General features: G+C 38.0%; 2 protein-coding genes, 1 long non-coding RNA gene and 1 pseudogene across 3 annotated transcripts; 1 reads left to right on the top strand and 3 right to left on the bottom strand.

Moving 5' to 3' along the window:
• Window positions 1–1,154: 1,154 nt before the first annotated feature.
• LOC137729567 (nucleobase-ascorbate transporter 2-like) lies at window positions 1,155–5,214 on the top strand. Its single transcript, XM_068468542.1, has 13 exons — window positions 1,155–1,607; window positions 1,709–1,806; window positions 2,048–2,224; window positions 2,601–2,701; window positions 2,791–2,866; window positions 2,991–3,050; window positions 3,222–3,406; window positions 3,662–3,758; window positions 3,833–3,978; window positions 4,048–4,139; window positions 4,231–4,308; window positions 4,410–4,570; window positions 4,721–5,214. Exons 1-13 carry the CDS (start codon window positions 1,517–1,519, stop codon window positions 4,931–4,933), a joined length of 1,575 nt encoding a protein of 524 aa, XP_068324643.1. The 5' UTR covers window positions 1,155–1,516; the 3' UTR covers window positions 4,934–5,214.
• Window positions 5,215–5,270: 56 nt separating this feature from the next.
• LOC137729574 (O-fucosyltransferase 8-like) lies at window positions 5,271–8,565 on the bottom strand. Its single transcript, XM_068468550.1, has 10 exons — window positions 7,712–8,565; window positions 7,528–7,617; window positions 7,334–7,433; window positions 7,173–7,243; window positions 6,979–7,067; window positions 6,721–6,841; window positions 6,503–6,646; window positions 6,088–6,422; window positions 5,745–5,985; window positions 5,271–5,673 (listed from the first exon to the last, which is right to left on the bottom strand). The coding sequence occupies exons 1-10, from the start codon at window positions 8,099–8,101 to the stop codon at window positions 5,368–5,370; spliced, it is 1,887 nt and encodes a 628-aa protein (XP_068324651.1). The 5' UTR covers window positions 8,102–8,565; the 3' UTR covers window positions 5,271–5,367.
• Window positions 8,566–11,920: 3,355 nt separating this feature from the next.
• LOC137728526 (probable LRR receptor-like serine/threonine-protein kinase At3g47570) lies at window positions 11,921–15,055 on the bottom strand (annotated as a pseudogene).
• A 682-nt stretch (window positions 15,056–15,737) lies between these two features.
• Window positions 15,738–16,339, bottom strand: LOC137729575 (uncharacterized). Its single transcript, XR_011068015.1, has 3 exons — window positions 16,080–16,339; window positions 15,909–15,980; window positions 15,738–15,809 (listed from the first exon to the last, which is right to left on the bottom strand). It is a non-coding gene; the product is annotated as an uncharacterized lncRNA (long non-coding RNA).

Here is a 16,339-nt window from a genome sequence, read left to right as displayed (position 1 = left end):
ACTTAGATATGTGTAGCACTTATTTCCCCTGTTGTTTGGAATAATAATATATATCAACAACGATTTCTTATTTAATTAGATTCTACAATCTATTGAAAACTTTACTTCTTTAAATATTTCCAGGGCCTTCACTACACGAGACTTAAATATAATTGTTGTTCATGTATGTGTCATCACGTACTTATAACATAAATAATGAGAAATGTAGATACAATAAAATATTTTTTGGTTACATGTTTGGTTAAATATTCTAAGAACGTGCAATCCTATACATATAGAAAATTTTCTACAACTATATGCGTGACAATCCGATGAGTCATGTGTCTTACGCTTACTATTAAGCATCACACATTATACACCATATATCTACACAAAATGAGTGAGGAAAATATATTATAACTTACCTAACAAATAAAATTGACAACGTTGATAAGGAATTAACTAGAGAAACACTAAGAGTACTTGTACATGTACTCATGTACGAATTGACAACTCTTAACAATTGAGTTAAACATTATATATAAACGATTGACCGAACTCAAAAAGTCATACTGTCACTTCTACAATCCATAGGATGCACTCATAAGAAAAATTTATCAGTTTCGCACTTGTAGGTTAATTTATGACACCATTCCCTGAGATTGAGTTCAGAACTCCTAAGCTTTCTACACTTTTTCTCCTTTTAAGGATAAAAATTAGATTTGCAAGGGTAGGATTAAGAAATTTCATTTATTAAAATAATTTAATTCTTTACCTTTTTAGGTCCAATAGGATTTTCTCTGGATTCTTTTGGTGAGAATCCAAAAGATTCGTGGAATCGTGTTCGTCCATTGTATATTAAGTGATTAATTTTTGTTAAGTACTGTTTATATTTATTTTTAAATAAAAATATTTAAAATAATTTTTGACCATATACAATAAAAAGACACGATTTACAAATTCCGGCAGACTCTTTTTTGGTAATTTAGGATTCCGAGCAATTAATAAATTAGGTTGTAAATTGTAGTGGGAACTTGGAACAGTGTGGCAGGCAACTGTAACATCCAGTTTTGGAAGTTCCCTAAAGGGTAATCTCGGAATATGAAAACTTTAACGGAAACTTGTTAAAGACCTACCAAACGCACAGAGGAGAAATATGAACTCAAAAGGCCAAGGCAAACTCACTAGTGGGCGCCAAGTGCACAATTTTTCCTCTTCACTGCTTCCCAAATCTCACACCTCAGCAGTGAACTGAACTCTCTCTCTCCTCTCTCTCTCTCTCTCTCTCTCTAGCCTTTTGCCCTCAGTCCTCCTTTGCCTCCATCATCCACTAGCTCTGTGCTTTTTTCATTGTCATTGACTCTAATCTCTCTCTCTCTCTCTCTCTCTCTAAACTGGTACAAGTGAAATCCATTTCTGCATTCATTGAACAAAACCCAGAGAGGATTTCTCTCTCAAATCAGTGTTCTTTGATTCATTTGGTGAAAACCCCTTTGGGTTTAGAGGCAAATTAAGGGTCTTGAACTGGGCAGAAGCCATGGAAGCTCCAAAACCAGAAGAGATAAGCCATCCAGCAATGGACCAACTCCAAGGCTTAGAGTACTGCATTGACTCAAATCCCTCTTGGGGTAAGTTTATTTTCCATCTTTTCTCAAACCCAAGTCTCGACTTTTTTGTTGGGTTTTAAAATTTTCCCAACTTTGGTTCTCATTTTTTGTCTTGAAAACAGCGGAAGCAATTGCTTTGGGTTTTCAGCACTACATTTTGGCCTTGGGAACTGCTGTGATGATCCCCACATTCCTTGTTCCTTTCATGGGTGGTGATGATGTGAGTTGATTTGTACACCACTTTCATTCAGCTCTTATATCTTTGTGGCCCTTGTTTTAATTGGAGATTAAATTCAACTAGATTTTGTGTATTTTTAAATCTTGCTAATTTCTTAAGAAATAATTAATTGTCAATTTCACATAGCAAAAATGGTCAAGATCGAATTTTTTTCAATGTTCGTGTACTTTATATGGACTGATATGGGTGATGAATGTGCTCCTTATTTGACTTAATTGACCAGGGTGACAAAGTGAGAGTAGTGCAGACTCTCCTTTTTATTCAAGGAATCAACACACTTCTACAAACATTGTTTGGAACCCGATTGCCAACCGTGATTGGAGGGTCTTACGCATTCATGGTCCCGATAATATCCATAATTCATGATTCCCGCTTGATGAAGATTGAGGACAATCATGCGGTAAGTTCAATTTTTATCTCATTTTATGCATTTAATTTGGTTTTTTGCAACTTGAAATGTGTTCTTTTGTTGACACTTGATAGAAACCAAGCTGAGTCTATTCTTTCCCCTGCACGAATGCGGAATAAAATGATTTAGATTTGAATCATCGTGACTGCGAGCGAGCTTCTGCATAGATGATTTACTTATGAATTTCTTATAGTTACTATGTAAATCCTTGCCCAAATTTCATTTAGATGCCAATTACTTAGTTTGAATTCCTTCATGATATTGTAGAAGAAAATTTCTCAAACCACTTTAACAATCTACCTTACTACTAATCTGGTGGTTTATGAAACCTTTGGAAAAAAACTAATGGCATTTCAAGCATCTCTAGAGATTCCTTGACACCATGAGAGCAGTCCAAGGGGCTCTGATAGTAGCTTCAAGCATACAAATTATTCTGGGATATAGTCAAATTTGGGCCATCTGTTCCAGGTACAAATTTTATCACCGAATCAACAAGCAAGTTTCGATTATCTTCTTTATTTCATATTTAATGAGGAAATCTACATTTCTCCGTATAGGTTCTTCAGCCCGCTCGGAATGGTTCCAGTTATTTCCTTGGTGGGTTTTGGTCTGTTTGATAGAGGCTTCCCCCTGGTATAGTAAAAACTATCATTGCCATACTTCTCAATTATTAATTTTCTCGAGTTTTGAAAGATGAAAGCAATTCTCTTCCCGTCTCACTTATTTCAGTTCCCTGACTTCACTCAATGCCTTTCAGGTTGGAAAGTGTGTGGAAATTGGCATTCCTATGCTTATTCTTTTTGTAGCTTTCTCTCAGGTATTACTTATGTTCCTTATGTACTAACATATGATATACTATGTTTAGCGTTTACGGAGAAAGGAAGGGCAGATGTTAGGAAAGTATCTTTGTGTAAAATCTTATAGTATGCTGGTTGAAATTAATACGATCTTCTTATCTGTGTTGTGTTTGTCCTGTTGGTGTAAACAGTACCTAAAGAACTTCCATGCAAGACAGCTACCAGTATTGGAACGATTTGCTCTTCTTATATCAGTCACAGTGATATGGGCATATGCACACCTCTTGACCGCCAGTGGTGCATACAGACACCGCCCAGACATAACCCAAGTCAATTGCCGAACTGATAGGGCCCACCTCATTTCTTCTGCTCCATGGTTGGTACCAAAACTAGCTTTTAATTGGTTGCACAGTCTGCATTAACTTGAAAAGAAATGGTTGAGATATATTCACCCCACCCAAATGTTTCTGTAAAGTGCACTTGAAAAACTAAAAATAACGGCACCAGCGTGGCTCAACTTTTAAAAGCGTCTTTGTTTTACCTTCATTGTTCAAATTTCTTGTGCATTGAAATGTGGCATTGTCATTAAGGCACATTCAATTTGCGAATATTTACAACTCCTTCTAAACAGGATAAAAATACCTTATCCTCTTCAATGGGGTGCCCCAACCTTTGATGCTGGTCATGCTTTTGGAATGATGGCTGCCGTTTTTGTTTCATTGATCGAGGTATAACCCATACGGACTATACCACTCAAGAATAGATGATATAAGTGAACGTAAACTAATGCTTACTTTGACAGTCAACTGGAGCATACAAGGCTGCATCGCGTCTAGCAAGTGCCACAATACCTCCAGCTCATGTTCTCAGCCGTGGAATTGGCTGGCAGGGAATAGGAATCCTACTAAATGGACTCTTTGGGACGTTGTCAGGCTCAACAGTCTCTATGTAAGTATTTACGAGTCTTGCTCTTGAATACTTCGTGGAACTGGACTAATTTTTTCGGAAACAATACAGAGAAAATGTGGGGCTTCTTGGGAGCACTCGTGTTGGAAGCCGTAGGGTCATTCAAATCTCAGCCGGTTTTATGATATTCTTCTCCATGTTAGGTTAGTTCTGGAAAAACATATGATTTTTTTGTTGCCTAATCCCACACTTCCAATCCGTCTTCCATTTTTTAACTCAAATCAAGTCTTGCAGGTAAATTTGGAGCTCTGTTCGCATCAATACCCTTCACCATATTTGCTGCTGCCTATTGTGTATTGTTTGGTCTTGTTGGTAAGGATCCAATTTTACTTTCACATTAATTTATAAATTTTATTGACCAACTCAACTCGACCGTATCTGCATCTAATTGCCAATCTATTATGTGCTCTCAGCTTCGGTGGGGTTATCCTTTTTGCAATTCACCAACATGAACTCGACGAGGAACCTCTTTATTGTTGGTGTAGCTTTCTTCTTGGGTTTGTCTGTTCCCGAGTACTTCAGGGGTTACACTTTGAAGGCTTTCCATGGTCCTGCTCATACCAATGCCGGATGGGTGAGTTACCCTTCTTTAACCTCAAGAGTCTTTCTTATACGATGAAAATTTATGATATACCATGTCAAAAAGAGAAGAACAATTCAAAATCGTTATTCAGTTTTGAGCCATATTTAAGGGTGGCTAACATTCTATTTCTTTGATGTGCAGTTCAATGATTTTCTGAATACCATCTTCTCCTCATCTCCAACTGTGGCATTGATTGTCGCCGTTTTCCTGGATAACACACTTGAGTACAAGGACAGTGCAAGAGACAGAGGAATGCCGTGGTGGGTCAAATTTCGGCAATTCAAAGGGGACAGCCGCAACGAGGAGTTTTACACTCTCCCTTTCAACCTTAACCGATTCTTCCCTCCATCTTAAAGTAGCACAGTGATCAGTCCATGGCCCAAAAAGATGTTTAGAGGAAAAAGATCATTTCCCGATAGGGATTAGAACATACATGTTCTCTTAAATGCAGGGAAATGATGACTGTGCTTCTGCTGCCCTAAGTTTTCGTATTATACTTTGACTCGGATTATACGGGTTTAATCCAATAAGTTTAATTAGTCCAGTTTTGTTCATCCTTTCTCGGTGTACTTTTTGAAAGTCGTTAGTTTAACTTGCAGCTATGAAAATATATGGTTAATGTTTGCAGAAGCATGTTATTTGAAGGAGAACCCTTAGAACTAATGCATGCAGCTGCCACACTAATCGCCGGGAAGAAGATAAAATATAAAATGTTATATATGACGACAAAAAAAATAGAGTTATCACTGACTGATAAACATCGAAAGGGGTTGTCAGATCGAGCGCAGTTAGCGAGATTTGCACATGCACTCCGGGCATCTTGGCTGCCGATAGATGCTTCGACCGGACCTCCTCACATGCACCCTTTGACCTTCGTCAATCATCTTTTTTACTCTGTCTTCAAAGCTGTTCCACCCTATACTATTCTCAGACAAAATTGCTGCTAGCCTCTTCTTGTTTGGCCGCAAAGTAGGAGCACGGCCAGCACCGTAGTAGGTCCGAAATCCAGACACTAGGGAGGATAGTTGGCTCCCAGAGTCGGTCATAGCAAACACATCAGCGGTTGCACAGGCAATGAAGTCTAATGCTGCTAACTGCACCCGAAATCACATTGTTATAATATGAAGGGTTTATTACAATTTACTAGTGAAAGTAACTCATTTACCTTAGAAGAGAAATTTTGAAAAGGTGCAAGTTCGCTCGGCGTGAGGAGAGTTTCCTTGGTGACCAAGTTAGGGTAGAGGCTGGTGAAGGAATTCATCTGGGAGCTTCCACCGTATATTTGAGAACCAGCTAGATAAATGTAGGTTCCATGCTTGAAGCCTAAACCAGCAAGAACTAGTCCTGCTTCTTCTGGTGTCAATGGGCACCTCCCCAACTTTCTCAACTGTCTTGGAGAAACTGCCCTGCAAGTTTGGGCCGCACACAGAAAAAACATTGGTTAAACAAAAAATTGTCCGTCAAACAAATTAGAAAAGTTGATCAAAAAGGCAATAGAAGAGAAATACTTTGAGTTCTTCAAGCGCTTAATGAGCAGCGGAAAATGGATTTCCCTGTAGGCTTGGAGTTCCTTTCTCTCACTTTCTCCACCTCCGAATTCACACAGGGAGTAGGCCACCATGTCAATCTCAAATCTCAAGTGTAGAGCGAGATATTTAGATGGGCCTCTTGCAGAACCATGCACTCTTGAGGGAGCTTTTTGCATGAAATTTCCAAGCAATTGTTTGTCCAACACACTCAAGGCAGCATCATATTTTCTTATCCTTCTAACCAACAGAGAACCGACTTGTTGGATTTCGGGCAAAAATTTCAAAGCATGAAAGTTACATTTGCATCTTAATCTCTGCAACAGATTGGAAAATATGTTATCGTTAGCCAACGATAATGTCTTTTTACATCTATTTACAAGTAGTCAAGTATAACCTGAAGTTCAGAAGGCAACGGATCAAAGCCTAGTCGATTTCCATATCCGAGGAAGTGAACAACTTGATTTCTCAAGAGAAGAGGAAGTACAGTTCTGATATAATCAACTGGTTTTGCCTCCTTCACAAGATCTGCATCAGTAATCTGCAAGGTGAAAAAGGAAATTGGTTACCAGATCGTTTTGGAAATGAATGTAATCATATAGGAGAACGACGTACAAGGCTACCAATTGCTTCAAGGTCTAGTGTTTTCAAATGAGGAGGAAGATCTTTGATAATGTTTACTTCATCCTTCAGTACATCTATAAAATAATTTTCTTGGTAAATATCGCCGAATTGACTGCAGTGACAAGGAACAAACCGAACTCAGTACTCCAAACAAATCAACAAATCTACGCATCAATAACCATTTTAAATTGCACCATCAAATATAAGTTTTTAATCATATTTAAAGATGATCAGATAATTATCTCAAACCTCGGATCGTTCCATACATTGCTGTAAAGAAATCTTGGAAGAACAAGTGTAGCATTAAGAAGAGATGCCACAGCAACAGCATTGCAAATCTGTAATCATCATAAGAAGAATTCGTACCGATAAGTTCGACAGAAGCACTCATCTGATGAATGAACAACCACCTTATTAATTTTATACACGCATAGAAGACTTACAGCAACTCGTTGTTGATTGAGACCGCCATTTGCACTGACTATTATGTAGCCATTACTTTTCTTGTATTTCCCTGAGAGGGAAGATCACAAACTAAATGACTAACAGGAAAAGGGTTTTTATCATAGAAAACGAACTTGCAATAAATAAAATAAAAAATTACCTAGGCTCGTCAAAACTTTCCTGTCTGCACAAGGCTTCCATGCAGCAGCCTGCTTATATGGTTCTTCCCATAAAGTCGACGACTCTGGCTTTAACTCTTTCTAAAGCAAAAGATTTACGTGAGTACAAAGAAAGGTTCAGTAAGAAAATCTAACAAGCTTATCCGTGTCAAACATCGCAAGTTATGAAGAAAACCTCAGCAATAGCACCTTTCCCCAACTTTAGAAGCCGGTCATACATGTGTGCTGGTGATTTTTCTTTCATAACGTAGGGGACCCTGTCCTCCTTTGGAAAAGAATTGAGTATATATTACAGACGTTATGAACAATAATAAGGGAAGACTTAGAAAATTATGGCAAGAATTATGTAAGATCTTTACCTTAAACCCCGGTGGATTACTTACATAAGTTGAACTATTCTGAAGAACCATTGAATCGAAAATAGACACTATAAAAGAATCAAGCAGGAGAAGTAAACCCATCAACGCAAACACAATGACGATTGATCGCACATCTTTTCGAAGCCACAAATGCTTTTTCCCCACGAAGCTCCCTTTACAAGTACTATATTTTACAGAATCACTTCTCACAACATGAAAATGGTCATTTTTCAGACCATGAAGGAACAACATTTTGGAATTCAAATGGTTATCTCCTCCTGGCATTCTCCTCCCAATATTAGAAGGATCATAGTCTTTCGTCCCTGACGATAAGTCATCGTCAACCTGCGGCTCGGGGCGTGGACTTCTTGGAGACCCTTGTTTTCCCATTAGACTCTGATCTTTCAGCAATGCTTCAACATATGAAGTACATAATTTTCTTCACCATCTCTAGTTTCCGAAACGGACAAGAAGTTTTGGCAAATAAAACCAAGAGGGAAAAACACTTGTAGCAACCCACACAGGAAACAACTGTATAAACTTGCATTTGCACCCTCTAAATCTATGATATTTTTGTTCTCCAAAATCGATCCACCAACCAATTAGACCATGTAACGAAAATACAGGTTTGGTGGCACATATTGACATCAAAGGGTGAGAAAAATATATGGTCGGAGCACCATTGAAGGTATGAATTCCAAGTGAAGCTAAGAAGTAGTTGAAAGGGAACACATAAGCAAGAGTGAAATGCAAGCGAAAAATGAGAACTCAGCAACACCATATTTAACAAACCAAACTTGAAGACCAAGAATTTTGTAGTTATACACATATTTTGCGTACATATAAATTATAAATATTATGTAGTATATTGGCAGGGGCCTCTCAACCAACAAAACTCAAAAAACAGTTGGGAATATGATCCTTTACTAGATTGTAATTTGCTGATTTGGGCTTATTTATGATTGGATGAATACTGTATACAGTCCAAAAATCAGTTACTTATACAAAATTAAGCTTCTGATTATGATTAGAGTGGTCCTTTGCACACTTTATTTTTTTTGGGTAATGCTAAGGGGACTAAACTTATAGACAAATTTGTAAATTAAATGATGTATCCAATAAGAATGAACACGTTTATACTAGGTAGAAAAATTTTAAACCAAAATTTGCAAACCAAATGATGTGGTCGTAGATGATTGGGTTATAACTTTAGTGTTGATTAACATGCTTATTTTCTAGGCCTAATTGGATAAATAGTCCTCATGGTCATAAGGTATTCGTACGGTAGCTCTTGTGACAAAAAAAGTTGAATTTAAACCCTTGTGGTCTAAGTCTGTTGGGATTTATACCCAAAATTGAAACTTCCGTCATTCCTTTGTTAGTATTATGCACGTGAGTATCACATGTGAGGATAAGATGGTCATTTTCCCTCAAACTCTCCCTTCTCTCCCAACGCTCACCATCTTTTCTTCTCTGTGTTCACAGAGACGCAGAGCCCTAGAGAACGGCCATCACCAGACCACCACTAGAATCGTGTCACTCTCTCTTCTTTACTCCCTCAACGCTCAACTCCCCAGTTTCTCTAACCCCTCATCGTCTCTGTACAACAACATAGATGGACTAAACCCTAAACCACCTTGCAATTTTCAGATAAATATCCGTCAATTCCTGGTTAGATTGGACGAGACTTGGACCGTGGATCACTTCCCCTTCATCCTGAGGTTCGAATTTGAGCATGGGAGACCTGAATCTGCCTCAATTTCGCGAGAAACCAAAAGCCCAGTTTCGGGCTGACAACCTCAGGCCGTTCTCAGACCATTATCCGGCCACGACTTGGTGTAAAAAGGGTATATTTCTACTCTTTGATTTGTGATCTTCGTTTTGAGATAAATTTCTTGTGTTTTGGTAGAGATTTTAGGGTGAACGGAGCAGAAAATTTTCCGACTGGTCGGTGCCTGTTTTTTGGGGCACGTTGGGAGAGAAGGGAGAGTTTGAAAGAGAGAGAATGGGATGAGGGGCCCAAAAATTATTTGTTTATAATGAAACGGGGATGAAATGACCATCTTATCCTCACATGTGACACTCACGTGCATGATACTAACGGAGGAACGACGGAAGTTTCAATTTTGGGTATAAATCCTAACAGACTTAGATCACAAGGGTTTAAATCCGAATTTTTTTACCACAGGGGCTACCTTCCGAATACCTTATGACCACGGGGACTATTTATCCGATTAGGCCTATTTTCTATTGGTGACACATCATTTGGTTTAAAAATTTAGTCTCCCTAGCATTACCTTTTTTTAACATCCACAATTAAATTTGCATGGTTCTCTGGACAGCTATATTTATAATATTCCTAAACTATCTCTGCTCAAAAATAAAGAAAAATAATTGGCACAACCATCTCAATCGTGAATCCAACTCACCCCCCTGCAAACCCTTTCTTCTTCTTCTTCTTCCCCACCATACCTCATTCTTCTCCAAAAACAACAAATCTTAGTCCCCATCCAATCCAGAGCCCATCACTCTCATCTGTACTGTCAAAGGTGATATGGCGAAAGCTATGGAGACCCGTTGCACAGAGAGATTAGAGAAACAATGGCTTTTCTTCTTTTATTGTAAGCTGCAGCACCACTCAAGGTGGCTAGAAAATGGTTGTTCGCATATCCACTAATTTGAAGGTGGGAGGATGATCAGTCACTGTGACATCCCACATTACTCAGGGGAGTGATCCTTATATGTATATTCTCATCCTTACCTAGCACGAGGCCTTTTGGGAGCTCACTGGCTTCGGGTTCCGTAAGAACTCCGAAGTTAAGCGAGAAGGGGGCTAGAGCACTCCCAGGATGGGTGACCCATCGGGAAGTTCTCGTGTGAGTTCCCAAAAACAAAACCGTGAGGGTGTGGTCGGGGCCCAAAGCGGACAATATCGTGCTACGGTGGTGGAGCGGGCCCGGGAAGTGATTCCCCCCAGGCCGGGATGTGACAATTTGGTATCAAAGCCTAACCCTGGCCGTGGTGTGCCAATGAGGGCGTCGGGCCCCTAAGTGGGGTGGATTGTGACATCCCACATCACCCAGGGGAGTGATCCTTATATGTATATTCTCATCCTTACCTAGCACGAGGCCTTTTGGGAGTTCACTGGCTTCGGGTTCCGTAGGAACTCCGAAGTTAAGCGAGAAGGGGGCTAGAGCACTCCCAGGATAGGTGACCCATCGGGAAGTTCTCGTGTGAGTTCCCAAAAACAAAATCGTGAGGGCGTGGTCGGGGCCCAAAGCGGATAATATCGTGCTACGGTGATGGAGCGGACCCGGGAAGTGACTCCCCCCAGGCCGGGATGTGACAGTCACCATTATTTCGGTGAGGATTTAAAAAAGTGAGAAGAGAGAGCGGATACAGGGTATGGGTGGTTGTGCACCCACTAGAGAGAGAGAGAGAGAGAGAGAGAGTTGGGTGGAGGATGTAGCACCCTAATCCGAAACCTAACCATTTGAATTATCCCTAAAATTTAGTTGGGTGGTTTAGTAACTTTAACAATGGGATACAATGGTCACTAAAATTTAAAAAAAAAAAAAATTGTGTGGCTGTCCAAAGATAAAAAAAATGGGTGAATAATGAACCACTGTTACAAAAAAAATTTAGGAAAAAATAAAGTATAATTAAGAAGTAAATTCTTTTTGCATACTTTTTTTTTTAAAATTTATTATTATTTAGGAAAGAGACGAATGTTCGAAACTATTATACCAATTTAGAGATGGCGACTTTCGAACCTGAAAAGCATGGATCCATCAAAACTATACTAGTAGCCTTAATAAAAAAAAAAAAGATAAAATTTAAGAAAAAGTAAAGTATAATTAAGAAGTAAACTCATTTTGCACACATTTTTTTTAAATTTATTATTATTAAGGGAATAGAAGAATGTTCGAAACTATTATAATAATTTAGAGACAGCGAGTTTCGAACCTGAGACGCATGAGTCCATCAAAACCATACTAGCAGCCTCAATAAAAATAAATAAAAAAAGATAGATCATACATAGACACAACTGCATTTTACTTCAATCTGTTGAAAAGTTTGGCTTCCCTGTCCTCCTACACAACAACATAAGTAACACTCAGTAATTTAATGATGATAGTAATGTAAAACAAGTGAATCTTAATACATAAGAATAGACACCTCCAACAGTATGCAACACTGCAGACTACCTCATGCAACAACCTTCAAAAGCTTTGTCTTGATTTTATTGAGGGTGATAACAACATCTTGCATGTTTATCCTCTCTTGCGGTGACTCCGCAGAACACCCTAAGGCCAATCTCATAAGGGATGACAAACAATCTCTCTTGACCACAAATTTATCATCATCCTCCTCTATACCAAGTAAAGTGGCATCCAGAACTTCTACTATTCCATCTTCTAGTAATGAATTTGCAATCCATTCCTTTAAATTAATTTCCCCAGCAAACATTTCATCTGTTGGCTTCCTTTTCGTGAATGTTTCCATCATTACAATACCAAAACTGTGCACATCCCCTCTTGTCGAAACAATTCCTTCCATTCCGTACTCTGGAAGCAAAATTACAAGTTAAACTTCATCATACACATACATGCAACAAATATAAAATTGAAAGATAAATTATGCAGTTAGCAAGATCACCTGGAGCCATATACCCAATTGTGGCTAGGGTCAACGTCTGAGTCACAGAATCTCCTCCCAAAAGTTTTGCGATTCCAAAATCAGCAATATGTGCAACCATGTCATCATCTAGGAGTATGTTGCTTGGCTTCAAATCACAATGAACAATAGGTAATTGATAGCCATGGTGAAGGTATTCCAATGCCGATGCAACATGTATTATTATATTCAACCTCTCAAGGACATTCAAAGAACATGTTGAAGAGAACAACCACTTCTCTAAGCTCCCGTTAGGCATGTATTCCAGTACCACGGCTTTGAAATCAATTTGGGAGCAACAACTAATGCTTTTGAGAAGATTTCGATGACGTGTATTGCTTAGCATTTCACATTCCTTGTCAAAACTCTTGAAACCCCCTTCTACTTGTAAATTGAAGACCTTTACAGCAACATCTATCCCATCTGAAAGTGCCCCTCTATATACTGTGCTAAAACCCCCTGTACCAAGTAAGTTGTTTGCACTAAATCCATTTGTCGCCCTTAGAAGTTCTAGTTATGAAACTCTTCTGCAGAGAAGTAGAGGTACCAACGCAGTATTTGTTGCAACTATAGCATTCCCCTTTTTCCTCCCTAGTATCAACATCAATATAAAGGCCAATAGGAGTATTATTGCTGATATGATCCCTGGAATTATATATTTCAGGGTGGATATTCTAGCTTTCCTTGAATGTGGTTGAGACGCTGTACTATTTTTGCAGGGTGGAACACGTAGTCGGGATTCACCACAGAGTGCACAATTCGGGACAAATGATTGAGCTGAGAGGTTTCGAAAAGGTCCACCTGTAGGAATTTCACCTTGGAGTGTGTTGAAAGACAAATTCAGATACTTGAGATGAATGAGTGCTTCAAGAGACTTTGGAACTACTCCGGAAAGATTGTTTTTGGATGGATCCAAGAGTTCCAGGCTTAGCAAGTTTCCAAATGAACTGGGGATATGACCTTCTAAATTATTATTTTCCAAGGACAGACTAACCAAATCCTGGAGTCCACTCATACTGCTTGGTATAGCACCATGTAAATGGTTATTTGATAAATTCACTTCTATCACAACTTTCAGTTTTCCAACATCTTCTGAGAGAGGACCAACGAGTAAATTGGATGACAAGTCTAGGATCAATATATATGTAACCTTCCATAAGGTAGATGGTATTGTGGAAGTTAACAAATTGGACTCTAATGATATCTTTCTAAGTTTTGCAGTTAAATTACCTAGGCAGGAAGGTACGGAACCAGAGAGTTGATTACCCCTGATATTCAATTCAACTAGGTTGTTCAGTAGACAAAGTTCATCTGGGATGTATCCTTGCAACTTGTTATCATACAAATAGAGACCCTGGAGATTCCTTAGTCTTCCCACAGAAGTTGGAATTGACCCACTCAATAGATTGGATACAATCCCTAAGGATATCAAGTTACTGAAGTTTCCAATATCATTGGGAATGCTACCCCTCAAATTGCAAACGACTAAATGAAGATATTCAAGCGACGTAGACAAATGAGATAAAGTTGGGAATAAACCCAGAAAATGAGTTTGAAGACACGTCTAGCCTCGTGAGCTTAGAGCCATTGGAGATAAAGTTGGGGATTAGTCCACTGAGATTATTCATTGCAACAGACATGAATTCTAGGTTTGGAACTCCAATGCCTATGTCTGTTGGAAGACTTCCTGAGAGTTGATTATCAACTAGTGAAATTTGTCTCAACATGGACATATTGAAGATTTTGCGTGGAATGGGACCATTAAGATTATTAAAATCGAGTGTTAAAATCTGTAAATTTTAAAGATCACCAGTCTCATCTAGTATCGTACCTGCCATAATTAACGTTACCACCCAAGTTAGTTTAATGGTCTTAGCATTCTTAAATACTTCATATTATTCAATAGTTCCACTGAATTGTTAAAGAGAGAATAAAAATTAAAAGAGGATTGAAAACTTTTTGAGGAAATGGGCTGCAAAGATGGAAGGATACGGCCAGTAAGCTAAGCAAAACATTTCGTTTGTATTATTTAGTTGCTGTGAGAATATCTTTTAATTTTCTAAGATATCAATTTGTTCTTTAGACTATAGCCCATTTGATAATCATTTCATATTTTTTTGTTTTATTTTTATATGTGTCAGAGTCTAAAAAAATATATATACATGTGAGAAATGAGATATAAAGAAGAGTGGATGGTATGAGAGGTGCACAAGACTATTCAAGATTTTCTTTTCATTTATTCTTTTATTATATTTCTACTCTCCCACCAACCTTCATTTGTCATCTCCCTCGTATTTTTCTCTTATCTCAAGCACAAAAAATAAAAAACAAAAAGCGAACGATTATAGAACGGATCCTTATTGAACATGTTGACTTCAATATATAGAAAGTTTTACAATAATCTCCTCAAGTTATGTCAGCAATTTCTATTTTTAACAAAAGATTGGTGAGACTTCAAAATTAAGTATTTATTTTTATCCGTTAATTATAGCATGTTAATATTTTGAACGATTCATTTACCTGTCAACCCACATTTAAATTAAGAAATAATCATGACAGGAACAACATAATATATAAGAAATGTTATTAGCACTCTAAAAATCTCATTTTACACTTCTTACAAGTGTATTTTTTTTTTCTAATTATAAAAAGTTTTGAATGCAAAATAAGATATTTGGAGTGCCAATAGCAATCCTCGAGTCAATAAAAAGAATTTGAGTTCTGATAAAAGTGAGTCAAAAAACAAGGCTCGCTCTCTACTTTTGTCATTGGCAACAACTGTGGCTAAGCCTAAAGCCAAACTAGAAACAAAATAAATTGAAGAGAGTTATGAACCTCTTCTCAAATACAAGAGGTAATATATAAGTAGAGTTGGAATGAGTTGGCAGGTACCTGTCAAGTTGTTGCCTCTTATACTGATCTCTATTAACCGGGTCGAGTCCCCGATACTTTTCGGTATGTTTCCACCGAAGTTGTTATAGTCTAATAAGAACTCAAGAAGCTCCTTGCATTGCCATAATTTGGATGGAAGTGGACCATCAAATTTGTTGCTTATCAAACTCAAGATCTGAATACTTGGAAGATGTTGACATAAATTGTCTGGAATACTACCAGTCATGTTGTTAGCTGTTAGAGCCAAAATTTTCAAAGACGATATATTGAAGACAGACAACGGAAGAGGCCCTTTTAGGGCATTAACCTGCACATACAACTTCTTCACCTGATCTTTACCGCCAATCAAGTTTAGGATTTCTGAAAAATCAACAAAATACGTGTTAAAATCCTCATCTGGCCACTCTGATAGGGATTTTGTTAACGTAGAGGAAGGATAAACCCGAGTTTGTCCTACCTTCGAACATGTTATAGTCAAGGTATACCGTCTTGAGCATAGTTAGGTTCCCGATTTCTCTTGGTATGATACCTGTTAATTAAATCAAATATGTGCATCCCCGTAGTTAGGAACCAATAGAGTAATTAAGATAAATATTCAGTGCAACAAGTTCAGCGGATTGAATCATACCTTTGAAATTGTTTTGTCCAAGTAATATCTCTTTCAGCATTGTTAACTTCTCGATTTCTTTTGGTATGCTACCTATAAAAATTTTGGAATTGTATAAAATTAAAAGACCAGATAGATAACTAAAAGTTAAGTAATGATCACCAGTTTGGTAATTGCTAAGTATGTACGTACCGGATAGCTGGTTGTTTCTTAGATCAAGTACTTGCAGTGCAGATAAGTTGAATATATCATTGGCTATGGAACCTGAAAATTGATTAGCATACAAATCGAAGGTTTGAAGTTCAGATAAGGACCCGAACCATGATGGAATGGTTCCTGCAAAGTTGTTGAATCTGAAGCTAATCAACTTCAACCTGCGAAGATGAGACAATTCCGACGGCAACGTACCACCAAAACTGTTGTTTCTGAATTCCAGCTGAACAAATTACAAA

This window comes from Pyrus communis, chromosome 3 (genome assembly GCF_963583255.1).
Source record: "Pyrus communis chromosome 3, drPyrComm1.1, whole genome shotgun sequence".
In the NCBI taxonomy this organism is placed as follows: Eukaryota; Viridiplantae; Streptophyta; class Magnoliopsida; order Rosales; family Rosaceae; genus Pyrus; species Pyrus communis.
Note: the sequence above shows the minus strand (reverse complement) of the source record. Positions and strands in the feature narration are given on the sequence as shown.

Coding starts and splice junctions, on each gene's coding strand:
- LOC137729567 (XM_068468542.1), top strand. CDS start 1,517: ATGGAAGCTCCAAAACCAGAAGAGATAAGCCATCCAGCAATGGACCAA. Junction 2,702..2,790: donor ATTTGGGCCATCTGTTCCAG/GTACAAATTTTA, acceptor TTCTCCGTATAG/GTTCTTCAGCCCGCTCGGAA. Junction 4,140..4,230: donor GATATTCTTCTCCATGTTAG/GTTAGTTCTGGA, acceptor CAAGTCTTGCAG/GTAAATTTGGAGCTCTGTTC.
- LOC137729574 (XM_068468550.1), bottom strand. CDS start 8,101: ATGGGAAAACAAGGGTCTCCAAGAAGTCCACGCCCCGAGCCGCAGGTT. Junction 7,068..7,172: donor TCAATCAACAACGAGTTGCT/GTAAGTCTTCTA, acceptor TGATGATTACAG/ATTTGCAATGCTGTTGCTGT. Junction 6,647..6,720: donor TTGAAGCAATTGGTAGCCTT/GTACGTCGTTCT, acceptor TTCACCTTGCAG/ATTACTGATGCAGATCTTGT.